At 36.3% G+C, this 19649-nt stretch overlaps 4 protein-coding genes across 5 annotated transcripts in view; 2 read left to right on the top strand and 2 right to left on the bottom strand.

Moving 5' to 3' along the window:
* Positions 1-19649, bottom strand: part of LOC125776668 (uncharacterized) — a 220275-nt gene that overhangs the window by 82255 nt on the left and 118371 nt on the right. The gene's annotated exons all lie outside the window — the stretch shown is intronic.
* LOC125776129 (uncharacterized) lies at positions 8939-10960 on the top strand. Its single transcript, XM_049447008.1, has 3 exons — positions 8939-9437; positions 9539-10872; positions 10952-10960. The coding sequence occupies exons 1-3, from the start codon at positions 8939-8941 to the stop codon at positions 10958-10960; spliced, it is 1842 nt and encodes a 613-aa protein (XP_049302965.1).
* Positions 10968-11784, top strand: LOC105227066 (uncharacterized). Its single transcript, XM_029551563.2, has 2 exons — positions 10968-11105; positions 11163-11784. The coding sequence occupies exons 1-2, from the start codon at positions 11092-11094 to the stop codon at positions 11782-11784; spliced, it is 636 nt and encodes a 211-aa protein (XP_029407423.2). The 5' UTR covers positions 10968-11091.
* On the bottom strand, positions 11955-13243 carry LOC125776656 (putative nuclease HARBI1). The gene is made up of 3 exons (XM_049450126.1): positions 12998-13243; positions 12546-12941; positions 11955-12479 (listed from the first exon to the last, which is right to left on the bottom strand). The coding sequence occupies exons 1-3, from the start codon at positions 13241-13243 to the stop codon at positions 11955-11957; spliced, it is 1167 nt and encodes a 388-aa protein (XP_049306083.1).

Raw genomic sequence — 19649 nt, 5'->3', positions numbered from 1 at the left:
AGTGAATTGAAGTTTGATACTTTTTCCCATACTTTCCTTTGAATTTTTAATAAGTTCATTAACCGCCAAAGTAAAATGAACAGCGTAATTTTTGCAAAATATTTATTTTACTATTGTTTACAATCAAAATTAATACGTAAGAATGAAAAACCAAAAAATAATAATTAGGATCCCTTATAGGGGTGTGTACTTATTTGAGTACAGCGGCGTATTACAGGTGGAAATTTTCAAAACATTATTTTCCGACACATAATGTTTTAAGACATGTTTTGCATTGCCATCGAACTCTAGCGTGACACATAACACATCGTAATGGTTTTTCAAGCTTTTTTTGGGTAGTGTCCTACACCATCTTGGGGCAAACCTGGGACCAATGAAGAGGAAACCCGAGCCTTATGTTGTGTTTTTGGCGTAAGTAGTACCTCGCAATAGAACGTCGAAAGGAGCTGATCCATGCTATCACTGTGACTCATTACATGCAAACGTCAAGCATTTGCAATTGTCATGTCTAGCTTATATGTGAATAAAACATATAATATAATAAATATTTCGTTCTGCTTATCAAACCTGAAATCATACGAGTCACGGTCTTCTTTCTTCATCTCTTTGGTATTTCTCATGGGACATTTCTTTGTTCTATTTTCTCTTATCGTTCCAGTTGCACGATATCCTTCTATTTTGAGGGCTACCAAGAGATTATAATTAATAAAAAGTTATCAAAAAAAACCTGGTGCCTTGATGGATCAGTTTGCAACCTTTGAAGTAAGGTTTTAACAACTCTTGATCCTAAGGGGTCAGTGAAAGCTTCAACGGCTTTTCCACTATAAAAATCAAAAACATAGCAGTATCCTGTGTAACTTGCTGCTACCCAATTTTTATAACTAAAACGCACTGGGCTCATTGAAATATGGTCATGCACTACACCCTATTGTAGAAATTTGCTCATAAGCTAATGAACGAACTTTCAACATTTTATCCCTTGATCAACTAGCTTCGTCGTTATTCACAAAATGAATGTTTCTTTTTATATCTCGAAATCTTTGCCTTGGTATAAACTTCGATATTATTTCAAGACCTACGTCCTTATCATAAGACCAATACAAATCTTCTCTTGGTAGTTTATGATATCCTGGCAGTATCAATATGCCCATAAACTTTTTCAAATCGACAGAATCTAATTGAAATGTGTGTCTAATATTTTGATTAGCGTATAATATTGCATTATTTATTATCAAGTTTATGACGTCTTCATCAAATCTTTCAACTGGTGTCAGATTTTCAAACACCTTTTTTACCTCTTCTTGTCTTTCGGTGACATAACTTGTCTCTTGAGTTATAGAAGAATATATTGGTGAACACTTACGCCATACTGGTTGATCTGGCAACTGACGACGACTTCTCTTTGCCTTTTCTTATAACGGCTCACCATCGCTGCTGTCATTGTCACTGCTGGAAACTGAGGCCTCGTCACATCTAAATACTTCTATATTCTCAGGAACGTCTCGTGGTAAAGAGGCTGTAAACATATCCTCATCGGAGCTTTTTTCTTCATCCGTCACCACGCTAGGTTCCGGTGGTATGATCACGAAGTCGTAATCATCTATCAAATCTGTTAAGCCGTTATAGCAGTTAGAAGAGTTAAAACGTTTTGAAGTCATTGTCACGAAACCCTACAAGTGAATAGTGAAAATCTTATGTAGATTCTGCCACTGTACCTAACCAGGTACAATAAAGTTTGAACTACGATTTTTTTGTAAATATAAGCTGTAATATTCCTACTCATTATTTATATTACAAGTATAGGTACAAACAACAAAATAGCATACATAAATTAACAATTATACATGTTGATCAACAAAAGAATAATTAAATTGTTTTCTTACCTTTATAAGCGTTCAAACTGATAAATTATAACCCACTTTGTGACAGATATTGTGGATATTCTCACCTAAATTGCTATTATTTTAACGCACCGTGTATGCCATTTTAAAATAAATGGAACCAAAGAACACAAGTTTTAAACGTTTTACAAATACCCTCGCTGCTGTACCTGATCAGGTACAGAGTCGCCAAATGGGTTAATATCGTTATTCGCTTATCGTTCATTGTTATTTAATTATCATGTCTTGATTTAAGAGCTTCCCAAGCTAAATAGAAATTCTCGTCATTTAGTGCGAACTGTTTGACTTAACTTTGACTTGAACTTGTTTTGTGTCGGAGGTGACACAAATTACAACTTGAGATAGATGCCTGAATACCGCTTCAGAGTTAGCTTGAATAGGTGAAGATGAACATGTAGTGCAGTATCGTATTAAACTGTCACTTTGTGGCCGAAAAATCTTTGACTTTTTTGATGTGAAACATCTATAAGCTCGGGTAAACATGATTGTCGCCGTTACGATCACCTCGCTATATTATTATTATTATGGAATATATAGGCGATACGCAGTCTATACATAGACTATATGTATGCTACATATATATATGTATGTATATTTTTACGCGGCTTGCAAAAATTTGTGTCAATATGTATGCAAGCTCATACATAAACATACATATTTTCGCTGGTTTGTTGGAGAAGCTGTTAAAGCGGCAAGGGAAACAGTGGCAATTGGCTTTCGTTTGTGTTTTCGACACAGCTCAGGTTTTCTACCAACAACACAATGTTGTGACGCTTTGTCGTCGCGTTAGATTTTCGACACATTCTCTTCGACAAAACGTGAGCTTCAGCCATTGGTTGCCCGTGACAACGGAAATTTCGCATGAAACAATAAATGTACATATTTACATAGAAAGTTGTGTGTAGATCAGTGTTGTCCAACGTGACTGTGTGCACGTTAAGCTTGTGTTGGTTATTCTAGCGTCAACTGATCGCAAAATTCTGCTTTGCTTGCCTACGAAGTTGAATACAGTTGCACAATCGTGCTTTCACGGACACTTGTCGCGACATGTTGGTGTGAGGTGTCTGGCACTGCCCGTGCGCTATTGTGCGCATAGGCCGTGGACAACGCTGGTGTAGATAAATTTATAAATATTATACGTGTGGTTTGTCATATTTGCTTACATGCACACATAATTTCCTACATATGTACGTTAATATGCGCGACCGCTGGGTATTTTAATATTGATGACATATGTATGTATAATGCCCAGCAAATAAATATGTAAATATATAACTTATTAAACCTACATTAATTAAATATTTAATTATGCATGCATGACTTTATTAGACATACATATATTTCCAAAGATGTTAAGGAATTCGTCAAAAAATTTGTAGTTCATGAGTTCTGTGGGCAACTACCCTTGAGGAACTCCCGTGGGCAACCCCGTGTGGTCAACTGCCTCGTTTTCTTTATTACGTTTTCTTAAATACAATATTTTTCTTTATCCTAGATACAAATATTAATTTTATATTCTAGGAAGTATATCTACAATCCACTTAAGATAGACCATATGTTACAAGTGGAAAGGTTCGTCTTACAATCTAGGAATTACATCTTGGGAAAGTACAATGTTTCATATTTCGTTCTAAACTAGTCACTACATATCCAATCCACTTATGACGGACCATATGGGTCGTAAGTGTCATGCTACATATTTGTGACAATTAAAAGATATGTTCATGTAATATGAACTGGTGGTATTAACTTGCATGCTTGTGTGCTTTGATATAAAATACAGTCGACACTCGTTAATTCAAACCTGTTATAATTCGAACCTCTCTATAATTCAAAGTTATCACGAGTTCCCTACTAAATCTCTTTATATTTCGAACTAAATCAATACATTTTCATACACTTGATAAGTCGAACGAAAAAATCATTGCTATTTAACAAACCGACGCGTTAATTCGAACTCATCAGCGTCCAACACTCGACAATTCAAGTTGCAGAGTGAAGAGGCGGAAAGATTGTAAGTACATTTTGCGACAAGTTCAAACTTGTACCAAGATACACGAGGCTTTATTTTTGTTATGATTAGTTTGACTATTTGACGCACACACTTCTCACGAATTGGTTTGTTTAGTTATTCAGTTACTGTTAGTCATTCGTTGGTATGCAGATTAAAAGTTAGCGTTAGTTATGAACCCTAGAAAGTATAAATGTTTGACAATTGCTGAAAAGAAAAAGTTAATCGAAACAGTAGAAGAAGGTGAGAAAAAGAGTGATGTTGCAAAAGAATTTAAGGTTCCCCTGAGTACTCTCTCAACAATAATAAAGCACAGGAGGAAAATTAATGCTGCTCAAACTGCTGGAGTACGAAATGAACTACTAAAGGTGAATTTTCTCGTCTGGAAGAAAGCCTGCTCATTTGGTTAAGGCAGTGTAGAGGACAAAAAGTATCTATTAGCGGGAACTTGCTGAAGGAAAAGGCAAAAGAGTTCGCGTCTACTCTAAGCATCAAAAACTTTGCGGCAAGGGAAGGGTGGTTTACAAATTTCAAAAACAGAAATGGAGTTGTTTTTAAAAAAATTTGTGGGGAAAGTGGAAGTGTTGATGATGCAGTTTGTTTAGATTGGCACGGTAAATTGAAGACCTTGATTTTTAATACTGTTGAAATTGGCCTATTTTTTAAATGTTTACCGGACGAGACGCTTACTTTTAAAGATAAAAAATGTCTCGGAGGAAAACATAGTAAAGAGAGGTTGATAGTTTTACTTGCAGTAAATATGGATGAATCGGAAAAACTTAAACGCTTAGTGATAGGAAAAGCAATGAAACCGCGATGTTTCAAAGGAGTGAAATCGTTTCCAACTGATTATCGTGCTAACAAAAAAGCTTGGATGACGACAGAACTTTTTAACAATTGGCTTTTAACAGTTAATGGGGGCATGAAACGACAAAAGCGGAAAATTTTACTATTTTTAGACAACTGTACTGTCCACAACAGTCCTTCTACATTGTCTAACGTGGAACTCTACTTCTTTTCGCCAAATAAAACTTCCAAATTGCAACCATTGGACCAAGGGATTATCCATAATTTTAAGACGTTCTATCGCAAAGAAATTGTTTAGATCGTTTCAGAATCTCTTGGCAAACAGCTAACTGCAAATATCACGGTTCTGACAGCTATTTTACTAATTGACAAAGCATGGAGAGCTGTAGCACCTGTAACGATTCTCAACTGCTTCAAAAAATCCAGTTTCTTAAAAGAAAGTCAAGAAAATCTTCCAATACTTATAGATGATGACGAACCAGCAATAGAACCATTAGTTGACATCAGCGGTGTGAGTTTTTCTGATTTTGTTGAAGGGGATGAAAATGTTACTTTTTCAGGATCACTAACCGATGGCGAAATTTTATCTGCGACAGACACGCAAAGTAACGATGAAGATGAGGACGATACATCGGAACCTTTGGCAGAGGTGCCAGTTAAGGAAGCAAGATCCTCATTTGATGCTTAACAAAGCTTCTGTCTACAAAACGAAAGTGATGAAAAAGCATTTCAGGCACTTTTTCTCTTAAAAAAAAGTTATTGAGCAGTCTGAGCAGCAGAATTGTGCTTTAAAGCAAACCAGTATAACAAAGTATGTACGAGGTGTGTTCAAAAAGTATCGCGAATTTTGTGCTTTTTCAAAAATTATTTATTAATTCATGAATATATATTTTTTCCCCTTCAAAGTAATCCCCATGGGATATTATATACTTGTGCTAACGGTTTTTCCAATCTTCGAAGCACTTCAAAAAATCATTTTTTTGTATCTTCTTCAGCTCCTCCTTCGATGCCGTCTTTATATCGTCAAGAGAAGCGCAACGTCGTTCTTTCATGGGTCTCTTCAGTTTAGGGAACAAGAAAAAGTCACAGGGGGCCAGATCTGCGGAATACGGTGGTTGCGGCATCATTAGTGTGTTGTTTTTGGCTAAAAAGTCGCGCACAAGCAACGATGTGTGAGCAGGGGCGTTATCGTGGTGCAAAAGCCAATTTTTGTTCTTCCACAAATCCGGGCGTTTCTGACGGATTGCTTCGCGCAAATTGCGCATAACTTGCAGGTAATATTCCTTATTGACCGCTCTTCCCTGTGGCAAGAATTCATGATGCACCACGCCGCTGCAATCGAAGAAAACTGTCAGTTACGATTCGCGATACTTTTTGAACACACCTCGTACACGAATGTAGCTCTTAATTCTTGCCATTTTTATATCAATAAATAAAAATTAATCAAAACTTAACAATTCGAAGTTTTATTTATTTTCTCTCACAAATTTCGAACCATTTGATATTTCAAACACTCGATAATTCGTAATATTTCAAGAGTCCCTCGAGTTTCGAATTAACGAGAGTCGACTGCATATAGAAAATATACATACATATGTATGTACATATATAAATTATATGCAGAGTCGTTTGCGCATTGTAAATATGCGAATCTGTAAGCGTACATACATTCCTTAACATCGGAAATAGCATAACGTTTCTCATTTAACACTAAAAATGGTCAATTTTGTTATTTTCGTGTTCTCTGATGTTAAATGTGGTGAAACGCGCTAATAATTTTTCTGTGGTGTGGTGAAACACGCTCATCCAAAACAGTAAATATCCCAAAAGTGAAATATCCCTTATCGTGAACCTTCTCTATTATCAGAGAACGTTTATCATAGAGAAGGTTCAGGGCGCGGAGAAGGTAAAAATATTTTTGGCTAACTCGGTCGAGATGAGGGAGTTTCACCACTGCCTGCTCGGCAGGAGAAATTTTAACAATTGCGCTTGAACAGAACTGAACATTGAATAAAAATTATGCTCAGAACTACATATATAATACATTTACAGGGGCCATTCCATCAATTGGCGACATGGTTTTGTACCCGTGGTTCTCCGATTTTGACCAAACTTTAGAATATTATAATATAGACCAAAAGAAGGATATCTGTTAACTTTTTAGTGGTCAAAGTTGCTCCATTGTTTTTTGGCGCGCAATTCAAATTGAGATCAAACAAAAAAATGATCCCATGAACAGCCAAAAAAATGCAAATCCCATATTTTTGAACACTGATTCTTATGTAAAATTTAACGAGGAATCGAATGAAAAAGTCAATTTTGAAAAAAAGTTGGGGAAAAAGAACAAAAAACCGGGTTTTTGGAAAGAAAATGTTTTTTTTTGGATTTTGAAAATTTTTTGGATTTGAAAAATATTTTTATCAGAAAGTTGAGATTTTTTTACATAAAATTGGACAACTCAAAATTTTGTTTCACTCAATTTTGGGGTCGTTAAAAAATAAAAGAAAAAGTCATTTTTTTGTTGCCCACGGGAGTTCCTCAAGGGTAGTTGCCCACAGAACTCATGAACTACAAATTTTTTGACGAATTCCTTAACATCTTTGGAAATATATGTATGTCTAATAAAGTCATGCATGCATAATTAAATATTTAATTAATGTAGGTTTAATAAGTTATATCTATATATATAAAATTCTCGTGTCACAGTTTTTGTTGCCATACTCCTCCGAAACGGCTTGACCGATTTTGATGAAATTTTGTGTGCCTGTCCGGTATCTATGAGAATCGGCCAACATCTATTTTTCATCTCTCTAAATGTTAGGGGTAGTCCATTCCAAAATTTTTTTTTTTATTCTTTAGACAAAATTTTTAATTTCTATTTTTTTATGATACAACATACAAAAATACATTCAATCCTCAATTTTCACCCTTCTACAATCAACCATTATTTTTTAATAGCCATTTTAGTAATTTAATCATTTTTCCTCTCCGGTCGATAACTGATCAATCGTCATTTAATTAGTTATCCCCGCAAGATGTCTACAGGTGTCACTTCTGACCCAGTAAATAGCACGGAGTAGGGATGAGAACGAAGCAGGTCTCCTTTCTTTCTCACTACCTACACAGTTGTCGGCCATTATTATAGTTTATGCATCAAGTGTAGTAGTAACGTTGACAATTATTATTTTGCTATCTCAGTGTAACTCTCATATTAACTTTTAATCATTCCTATTTTATAAATAATAATTAAATGATCTATTTTGAGAGTATTTTGCACGATTAGTTAATCAAGTGATTTTATAACCTCAAAAGTACTAAACACGTGACACGAGCTTCCAATAACAACGGATTTTGTGTTGTAAGTATACTTTTTTTATTTATATCGAAAATGTTGTTGATCTTATAAAAATGTAATTTTAATTTAATTTTATTAAAAAAATGTAATAAATAGAACAATTAAGATTTTCATAGTTTCCAAAAAATCAATCATTATGAATCTTTATTTTGAAATGTCAATGAAAATACTGGTTGTATGAAAAAATTATAAGAGACAATGAATGAAATTATAATGCCAAGAAAACGCAAAGGGGCTGATTTGAGCCGCAGTACAAGTAAAGCTCGAAACTTGCGAAATAGCAGATCCGAAAGAACAGAAGAACAAATCCAGCAACAAAATACTGATGTACGTGTCAGAATGGCGCAATTGCATCAAGAAGAGCCAGAAGATACACGAGCTGAACGCAATGAAGTCAGAAGATTAGAACAACGACAATCACGCCGTTTCACAGTCAATAGACGAAGAACAAACGACCAACAACGACAACAGGTACATCGAGCATTTATATCTGATTCATTCCTGCGTCTAGCATTTCAGTATGAGCCCGATATTGAATATTATGCTCATTCAAAAGTGGTAATTGGTGCTATGGACAAGGAATGTCCGCATTGTCATGCTCTGAAATTCAAAAATGAGCCAGCTGGGATGTGTTGCGGGTCAGGAAAAGTGCAACTACCTGAAATTGAAACACCACCTGAACCATTGAACGGCTTACTTATCGGCACGGATCCAGATTCTAACATGTTCCTGAAGTCAATTCGAAGATTCAATTCATGCTTTCAAATGACATCGTTCGGAGCAACAGAAATAGTTCGAAATACTAATGCAAATGGTCAACAATTCAATTCTACATTCAAAATCAGAGGCCAAGTTTATCATAAAATGGGCTCACTGCTGCCAATGCCAAACGAACAACATAAATTCTTACAAATATACTTTATGGGCGGCGAGGATTCCGGAAGCGCACTTGCCGATCGCGTGAATGCACGTTGTGATTATAATAACCTTGATTCATTTTATGCCAGGCGCATCGTCAGCGAGCTAGATGCTATTTTGAACGAGCACAACGAGTTGTTGAAAATATTCAAATCACATATGCACCAATTACAAAGCGATAATCACGCTATTGTCATTAATCCTGATAAAACACCAGCTGGAGAGCATATTCGTAGATTCAATGCACCCGCTGTTGATGATGTTGCTGTAATCATGGTTGGCGATTGTACAACTGCACGAGAAATTGTGATTCGTAGAAGAAATAATAATCTTCAGTTCATTGCTGACACACATCGTTCATATGACGCTCTACAATATCCGCTAATATTCTGGAAGGGACAAGATGGATATTGCATAAACATAAAACAACGAGATCCCGTATCAGGTACTTCATTCATTAATAATTTGATCATTAATCATTTAACAAAACAATTAAATTATTGAACGTAATAAATTAAAATTAATTTTTATGAACAAATATTACAGGAGCTGAAACAAACAAGAACGTTAGCTCAAAGGATTATTATGCGTACCGATTAATGATTAGACGTGGCCTGGACAACGTCATTTTACGATGTCGAGAGCTTTGTCAACAATTCATGGTCGACATGTATGCGAAGATTGAAAGCGAACGACTACGATACTTACGATATAATCAACAAAAGCTGCGCGCGGAAGAGTACATTCATTTGCGAGACGCTATCAACAACAACGACGACGTCGCCGAAATTGGTAACCATGTCATTTTACCATCATCGTACGTAGGCAGTCCACGTCATATGCAAGAATATATACAGGATGCTCTGACTTTCGTGCGCGAATATGGACGACCATGTTTATTTATCACGTTCACATGTAATCCAAAATGGCCAGAGATTACATCTTTGCTACTACCTGGCCAAAATGCAATACATCGCCATGACATTACAGCACGTGTGTTCAGACAAAAGTTGAAGTCTTTAATAAGTTTCATTACTAAATTAAATGTATTTGGTCCCACACGTTGCTGGATGTATTCGGTTGAGTGGCAAAAGCGAGGATTACCTCATGCACACATTTTGGTTTGGTTCATCGACAAAATCCGTCCTGAAGAAATCGATAGTATCATTTCTGCCGAAATTCCAGATCCATCCACTGACCAACTGCTGTTTGATATTGTTACAACAAACATGATTCATGGTCCATGTGGTACTCTTAATAGTTCATCGCCTTGCATGGCTGATGGAAAATGTACTAAAAATTTCCCTAAAGATTTTACCAATGATACGGTCACAAATGTCGACGGATACCCAATATATCGTCGAAGAAATCCTGAAAATGGCGGACAATCATTTATTAAAAATATCATCAACACAGACATTGATATTGACAATCGTTGGGTGGTGCCATATTCGCCTCTGCTGAGCAAGACATATAATGCTCATATTAATGTTGAGTTATGCAGTTCTGTAAAGAGCATCAAATACATTTGCAAGTATGTCCATAAAGGAAGTGATATGGCTGTGTTTAGAGTGGAAAATACTAATGTGAATGCTCCTCAAGTGAATAAAAACGATGAAATAACGCTCTACCAAATTGGTCGGTACATCAGCTCCAATGAAGCTGCTTGGCGTATCTTTGGTTTTCCAATTCATGAACGGGATCCAGCAGTTGTTCAGTTAGCCATCCATCTTGAAAACGGTCAGCGTGTATTTTTCACGAACGAGACAGCGATTGATCGTGCAATAAATCCACCTAAAACTACACTCACTGCATTTTTTGAATTGTGTAATCGTGCGGATGATTTTGGTGCCTTTGCACGAACATTACTCTATTCACAAGTACCACGCTATTTCACATGGACTCAAACAAAGGCTGACTTCATAAACGCAGTTTGCAATGCAACATTGAAATGCCTAGTGTTCATAAACGTCATTAGCATATTTTTGGCATTGCCGTGTGTTCACTATCGCCTGGCAACCCTTTCTGATGCGCAACAGTTGTCAAATTTGTGCATCTGTTTTATTTTGGATGCTTTTTGGATTTTTGCGGTAATTGAAATGGCTGAGACATCGTAAGTAAAAACTTTTTCGCATTTTCTTTCTGTTATATGATTTCTTCGTTCTTATAGTGAAAAGAAGTGGAGCCATGAAAGGAAAAAGCTCCTTTTGGAAGTGCGTCTACGCCATGAACCGGATTTTTGTGCCAAAAAAAAGAAAAGGAGTGCTATTTGGGAGCAAATAATGCGGGAGATTAAGGAGGTCGAGGGCACATTTCCCTTTTCAAGAGATGAAGCAACCAGATGTTTTATAAATCTAATGGGCACATACAAAAGAATTAAGAAACGCAATAACACATCTGGCGAGAGTTCCACGAACTGGGAATTTTTCGATGTCATGGATGAGGTGTTTGGCAGCCGTAGTAGCGTTCAGGTGCCCAGTGAAATGCTTGAATGTTCTCTAGAATCCTTGGTGGAAGATTTGACAAGCGATAGCCCGTTGACACCCACCGATTCCCACGCGCCAATGAACTTAGATGCTACACCTTCAGAAAACACTACTCAAAGGTTTGCTATAAAACGAAAACGATGCGAAGTTCTGGAGTTTTTAAGTAAAGAGTCTGAGGCAGATGCCAAAGTGATGAAAAAACTCTTGGACATCGAAGCAGAAAAAATTGCGGTGGAGAAGGAGAAAGTAGCTGAGCTGAAGGAAATCCGTGCCTTATTTCAGAGAATTGTAGACAGGTCTCAATAAGTTTTCCATTTCTTGTTCACCTTAACAGATTAAAATCTTTTTAGATAAATACAAACAAAATACATAGGTATTTATTGTTGTAATTGATCTCATGAAAAAGCGATATAATAAAAAAGTATTGTTTATAAAAAGTATTTTTAATTGAAAAAGCAAAAGCAAAGAGAGATGCATTAGGCAGATAACAAAGTTGCCAATGCATCTCTCTTAGCTTTTGCCTCTCTTTGTCCTGGTAAAGTGACTTCCTCGAGTGTTTCAGAAGTGATGGCATTTGTTTCTGCGATTAAATCATCGGCGTTGTTCCCTTCATTTATAATAATAATATTGTGAATAATCATACAAGCCATTGTTATTAATTTTGGCAAACTTGGATTTTGAACTTCGATATATTTTAGAATTCTAAATTTCTTCTTCAAAACGCCAAATGCCTGTTCTACAACAACCCGAGTTGAACTTAAAATTGCATTGTACTTCGATTGCATTGGTGTCAGGAATCCATTATCGCGATAAGGAACCATAACACACATCTCCAAAGGATAACCTCCATCGCCCAAAAAATGGTAGTTGGGATAAATATTTATTTCTTTGTTTATTATGGCCTTCTTGATAGGGCTCATTTGCCAAATTGAAGCATCATGGCATGCTCCCGGACACCCTATGAACACATCTATGAATTTCATACGGCTGTCGACAATAGCCTGGCAAAAAATGTTAACCAAAATTTAAAAATAATAATTTTTTCATAAAACAAAAGAAATATTTACTTGAGCAATGATTGAGTACGTCCCCTTTCGATTCCGGTAACTGATTTCATCTCTGATTGGCTGCGAAATGGGAATATGTGTACCATCGACGCACCCGAGTACAAAAGGAAAAGGATTGAAACGTAGAGTTGAAAATGCTTCGCTGGTTTGCTTTTGTTCAGCTTCACTTCTTGGAAATTTGATGACGTCTTTCTTTAAACGGCAGATCATTTTTATTATTTTTACAAAGACTTTATATGCGAGACCAACAGCTACTCCAAAACGATCGCTGACATCTCTAAAAGAACAATTATTGCTCAGCTTCCAAATTGCAATTTGCAAAGCCTTTTCCAAAGAAATTCCAATTCGTCCAGTTGTGCGCGAAGGCCACCACGGCATTAACATGGTCTGCAAATTCTTTAAACCATATATGTTAATTATTTTATATTAAACATAAATTAAAAAATAAATACCTTGAATGTGCTCTTTTTCATACGAAAATGAGCATAAAAAACGTCATCCTGCATACATTTTATCGTTTTGCAGAAGTTGGACGTTTTTGGAATTTTCCTTTTTGGGCCACCACCGGTTAAAAAAACACGCCGGCGCTTTCGCTTATTTAATATTTTTTTAATGAACACCACGTTACTTGAATTTCTTTTTTCGCCCAATTCTAGGGCGTTTTCAAAAACAAAAGTGCACAATTGCTCAAGATTCATTTTTACCACACAAAGAAACACGACAAAGCAATATTGCGTTCACAAACGTTAATAAATGTCATTGCATTATTTGACAAATCAGTGTTACCATGCAGTGTTGCTTTGCATCGGTATCGCATCTGTTTGCAGTGTTGCATTGCAAACTGCGTTTATGAAGTCAGCCAAAAACATGGATGCCCCGCAAGCAAGGCTCACCAGTTGCTGAATGTCTCAATTTATTTAAATCAAACGCCTTGGGGCGATTATTTACAGTCAATCCAAGACACACGGAGTGCTTTTATCTTCGACTGTTGTTGGTTAATGTTACTGGCCCATTATCATTTCAAGATATTCGTATAGTGAATGGGCAACAATATCCAACGTATAAAGATGCATGCCTTGCACTCGGCTTGCTGGAAGACGACAACCAGTGGGAATGCATGCTTGCTGAAGCTGCATTGAACTGTACAGCAATACAAATTCGTCTACTATTCGCTATAGTGTTGACTACATGTTTCCCAGCCCGAGCACAGATATTATGGGAAAATCACAAAGATTCAATGACTGATGATATATTGCATCAACATCGTATACGGTGCCACGATCTAACCATAACATTCAGCGACGAAATGTACAATGAAGCATTGATTGCTATTGAGGATCTTTGCATTATCATTGCCAACTTACCACTTAGTAATTTCGGTATGAATTCGCCAAATCGAACTGCATCTGATTTAATTAATACTGAAATGAATCGTGAACTGCAGTACAGTACTGTAGAAATGGCAGCGATTGTTGCCAGCAATGTCCCACTAATGAATGAGGAACAAAGAACCATTTATGATCGCATTATGCTCGCAGTTTCAGCTGGACAAGGTGGATTCTTCTTTTTGGATGCACCGGGTGGAACTGGCAAAACATTCGTTATTTCGCTAATTCTTGCTGAAATACGATCAAATAATGGCATCGCATTGGCCGTTGCATCATCGGGCATTGCAGCAACTTTATTGGATGGAGGTAGAACAGCTCATTCAGTATTTAAGCTGCCACTAAATATCCAGAATAACCCTGACGCAGTATGCAACATTAAGAAACAATCGTCCATGGCCACAGTGCTAAAACGGTGTAAAATTATTATTTGGGATGAATGTACTATGGCACACAAACATTCACTTGAGGCGTTGAACAGGACATTGAAAGATATTAAAAACAGTGACAAACTATTTGGCGGAACTCTGTTGGTCCTTTCAGGTGATTTCAGACAAACACTTCCAGTCATTCCACGTTCAACATACGCTGATGAGATCAACGCTTGCTTAAAATCATCTCCATTGTGGAGTAATGTTGAAAAATTACAGCTAAAAAAAAATATGCGCGTTCAAATGCTTCAAGATCCATCCGCTGAAACATTTTCAAAACAACTCTTAGATATCGGTGATGGAAAAGTTGCTATAGATGAAACTGGATACGTAAAATTACCGACCGATTTCTGCACAATCGCTGATTCGCAAGATACTCTCATTGAACAAATATTTCCCGATATACACACACAGTACATAAATCATGAGTGGCTTGCAGAAAGAGCGATTTTAGCGGCAAAAAATGTAGACGTTGACAATTTAAATCTGAAGATACAAATGTTGTTGCCAGGGAACTTGGTATCATATAAATCCAGTTTACAGTTTGCGACGACAGCGAAGCAGTAAATTTTCCCACAGAGTTTTTGAACTCACTGGATTTGCCAGGCATGCCACCGCATAATTTACAATTAAAGGTTGGATCTCCAATTATCTTGCTTCGTAATTTGAACCCGCCCCGGTTGTGCAACGGTACGCGATTAGTCATTCAAAAATTAATGAAAAACGTGATCGAAGCCAGGATTTTAAATGGCAAGTTCAGAGGTGAAAATATACTCATACCACGGATTCTTATTATACCTACAGATGTGCCAATTCAATTCAAACGTATTCAGTTTCCAATTAGATTGGCATTTGCAATGACTATCAACAAATCCCAAGGTCAAACGATGTCTGTTTGTGGATTAGATTTGAGAACACCATGTTTTTCACACGGACAATTATACGTGGCATGCTCTCGAGTGGGTAAACCATCAAGTTTGTTTGTGTTAGCTAAAGATGGACTAACAAAAAATATTGTTCACGCTATAGCATTAAGAGATTAATATTGTTTAATAGTGTTACTGTCGTAATTGTTTAATTAATGATATATAATTTATTTTAAGGAATAAATTATAATAACTTAAAAATAATGTTTGCATTTTGTTATTTTTATATTCCTTCATCGTTCACAGCGCTCCATGCTTATTTCACGCATATACCACATTCTTACATACATACAATATACACATTCTAACATACATACATACTTGCAATAAGTAAGCTATATTTTGTCTACACTAAAAATTACTAGGAAATTATTTATATGGCAAAACAACGTTTGCCGGGTCTACTAGTATTTACATATTTATTTGCTGGGCATTATACATACATATGTCATCAATATTAAAATACCCAGCGGTCGCGCATATTAACGTACATATGTAGGAAATTATGTGTGCATGTAAGCAAATATGACAAACCACACGTATAATATTTATAAATTTATCTACACCAGCGTTGTCCACGGCCTATGCGCACAATAGCGCACGGGCAGTGCCAGACACCTCACACCAACATGTCGCGACAAGTGTCCGTGAAAGCACGATTGTGCAACTGTATTCAACTTCGTAGGCAAGCAAAGCAGAATTTTGCGATCAGTTGACGCTAGAATAACCAACACAAGCTTAACGTGCACACAGTCACGTTGGACAACACTGATCTACACACAACTTTCTATGTAAATATGTACATTTATTGTTTCATGCGAAATTTCCGTTGTCACGGGCAACCAATGGCTGAAGCTCACGTTTTGTCGAAGAGAATGTGTCGAAAATCTAACGCGACGACAAAGCGTCACAACATTGTGTTGTTGGTAGAAAACCTGAGCTGTGTCGAAAACACAAACGAAAGCCAATTGCCACTGTTTCCCTTGCCGCTTTAACAGCTTCTCCAACAAACCAGCGAAAATATGTATGTTTATGTATGAGCTTGCATACATATTGACACAAATTTTTGCAAGCCGCGTAAAAATATACATACATATATATATGTAGCATACATATAGTCTATGTATAGACTGCGTATCGCCTATATATTCCATAATAATAATAATATAGCGAGGTGATCGTAACGGCGACAATCATGTTTACCCGAGCTTATAGATGTTTCACATCAAAAAAGTCAAAGATTTTTCGGCCACAAAGTGACAGTTTAATACGATACTGCACTACATGTTCATCTTCACCTATTCAAGCTAACTCTGAAGCGGTATTCAGGCATCTATCTCAAGTTGTAATTTGTGTCACCTCCGACACAAAACAAGTTCAAGTCAAAGTTAAGTCAAACAGTTCGCACTAAATGACGAGAATTTCTATTTAGCTTGGGAAGCTCTTAAATCAAGACATGATAATTAAATAACAATGAACGATAAGCGAATAACGATATTAACCCATTTGGCGACTCTGTACCTGATCAGGTACAGCAGCGAGGGTATTTGTAAAACGTTTAAAACTTGTGTTCTTTGGTTCCATTTATTTTAAAATGGCATACACGGTGCGTTAAAATAATAGCAATTTAGGTGAGAATATCCACAATATCTGTCACAAAGTGGGTTATAATTTATCAGTTTGAACGCTTATAAAGGTAAGAAAACAATTTAATTATTCTTTTGTTGATCAACATGTATAATTGTTAATTTATGTATGCTATTTTGTTGTTTGTACCTATACTTGTAATATAAATAATGAGTAGGAATATTACAGCTTATATTTACAAAAAAATCGTAGTTCAAACTTTATTGTACCTGGTTAGGTACAGTGGCAGAATCTACATAAGATTTTCACTATTCACTTGTAGGGTTTCGTGACAATGACTTCAAAACGTTTTAACTCTTCTAACTGCTATAACGGCTTAACAGATTTGATAGATGATTACGACTTCGTGATCATACCACCGGAACCTAGCGTGGTGACGGATGAAGAAAAAAGCTCCGATGAGGATATGTTTACAGCCTCTTTACCACGAGACGTTCCTGAGAATATAGAAGTATTTAGATGTGACGAGGCCTCAGTTTCCAGCAGTGACAATGACAGCAGCGATGGTGAGCCGTTATAAGAAAAGGCAAAGAGAAGTCGTCGTCAGTTGCCAGATCAACCAGTATGGCGTAAGTGTTCACCAATATATTCTTCTATAACTCAAGAGACAAGTTATGTCACCGAAAGACAAGAAGAGGTAAAAAAGGTGTTTGAAAATCTGACACCAGTTGAAAGATTTGATGAAGACGTCATAAACTTGATAATAAATAATGCAATATTATACGCTAATCAAAATATTAGACACACATTTCAATTAGATTCTGTCGATTTGAAAAAGTTTATGGGCATATTGATACTGCCAGGATATCATAAACTACCAAGAGAAGATTTGTATTGGTCTTATGATAAGGACGTAGGTCTTGAAATAATATCGAAGTTTATACCAAGGCAAAGATTTCGAGATATAAAAAGAAACATTCATTTTGTGAATAACGACGAAGCTAGTTGATCAAGGGATAAAATGTTGAAAGTTCGTTCATTAGCTTATGAGCAAATTTCTACAATAGGGTGTAGTGCATGACCATATTTCAATGAGCCCAGTGCGTTTTAGTTATAAAAATTGGGTAGCAGCAAGTTACACAGGATACTGCTATGTTTTTGATTTTTATAGTGGAAAAGCCGTTGAAGCTTTCACTGACCCCTTAGGATCAAGAGTTGTTAAAACCTTACTTCAAAGGTTGCAAACTGATCCATCAAGGCACCAGGTTTTTTTTGATAACTTTTTATTAATTATAATCTCTTGGTAGCCCTCAAAATAGAAGGATATCGTGCAACTGGAACGATAAGAGAAAATAGAACAAAGAAATGTCCCATGAGAAATACCAAAGAGATGAAGAAAGAAGACCGTGACTCGTATGATTTCAGGTTTGATAAGCAGAACGAAATATTTATTATATTATATGTTTTATTCACATATAAGCTAGACATGACAATTGCAAATGCTTGACGTTTGCATGTAATGAGTCACAGTGATAGCATGGATCAGCTCCTGTTTCGACGTTCTATTGCGAGGTACTACTTACGCCAAAAAACACAATATAAGGCTCTGGTTTCCTCTTCATTGGTCCCAGGTTTGCCCCAAGATGGTGTAGGACACTACCCAAAAAAAGCTTGAAAAACCATTACGGTGTGTTATGTGTCACGTTAGAGTTCGATGGCAATGCAAAACATGTCTTAAAACATTATGTGTCGGAAAATAATGTTTTGAAAATTTCCACCTGTAATACGCCGCTGTACTCAAATAAGTACACACCCCTATAAGGGATCCTAATTATTATTTTTTGGTTTTTCATTCTTACGTATTTATTTTGATTGTAAACAATAGTAAAATAAATATTTTGCAAAAATTACGCTGTTCATTTTACTTTGGCGGTTAATGAACTTATTAAAAATTCAAAGGAAAGTATGAGAAAAAGTATCAAACTTCAATTCACTATTTGTAATTGCTTGCTAGTTTATCGACACAACAAGTTCCATAGATAGACAGCGAGTACCTTATTCTGGTAAATATATGTACCGCCGCATTATCATAAAAATTAAGCAATCGTTCTCATCAAGAAAAAAATACCCCACGTATCAACAAGTGAAGATCTATCATTTCATCTAATTACCCATTATGAAATCTCAGAAAGGGTAGACAAAAAAGTAACTAAAATAAAAAGAATTCAACACAACTTTAATAAAATTTTTCACAGACCCCAAGCTAGTAAAAAAATAGTTTCAATAGAAATTCTTCAAAAATTTAACGTTCATATCCGAACAGTACAAACAAACATCATGCGACTATTTTCAGGGGAGTATTAGCTCAAATCTTGTGAGGGATTCGAAAAATTAAATGTTTTCAAGCGAAACAAGTTTGTAAAAAAAAGTTGTTTGTTAAAAACGACACATTTCTATGCCTCATTATGACAGTTATTCAAGCTCAACCGAAATGTCAAATCTCGACAATTGCCAAAAAGCATCATGGTACTCAAGGGCTCTAAAAAGTCAAACACTATACAGCGAAATTACCGCAACTGTAATTACGAGCTTGCGCGCACCGACAGCATTCGGTAGAGGGTGTTCCTAGCTTCCGCTCGTACGTTACGGCTGGTCAATTGTCTCCGAGCACCTGGAGAGTCAGGACAAATTTTTTCGCTCGACATGTTTCTGTGAGTGGTGTAAGCCGAAAGAGGTACGCGAATAAATTCTCTTTAAATGCGCGATCGTAATTCA

The sequence above is a fragment of the Bactrocera dorsalis genome, chromosome 2, assembly GCF_023373825.1.
Source record: "Bactrocera dorsalis isolate Fly_Bdor chromosome 2, ASM2337382v1, whole genome shotgun sequence".
Classification (NCBI taxonomy): Eukaryota; Metazoa; Arthropoda; class Insecta; order Diptera; family Tephritidae; genus Bactrocera; species Bactrocera dorsalis.
Note: the sequence above shows the minus strand (reverse complement) of the source record. Positions and strands in the feature narration are given on the sequence as shown.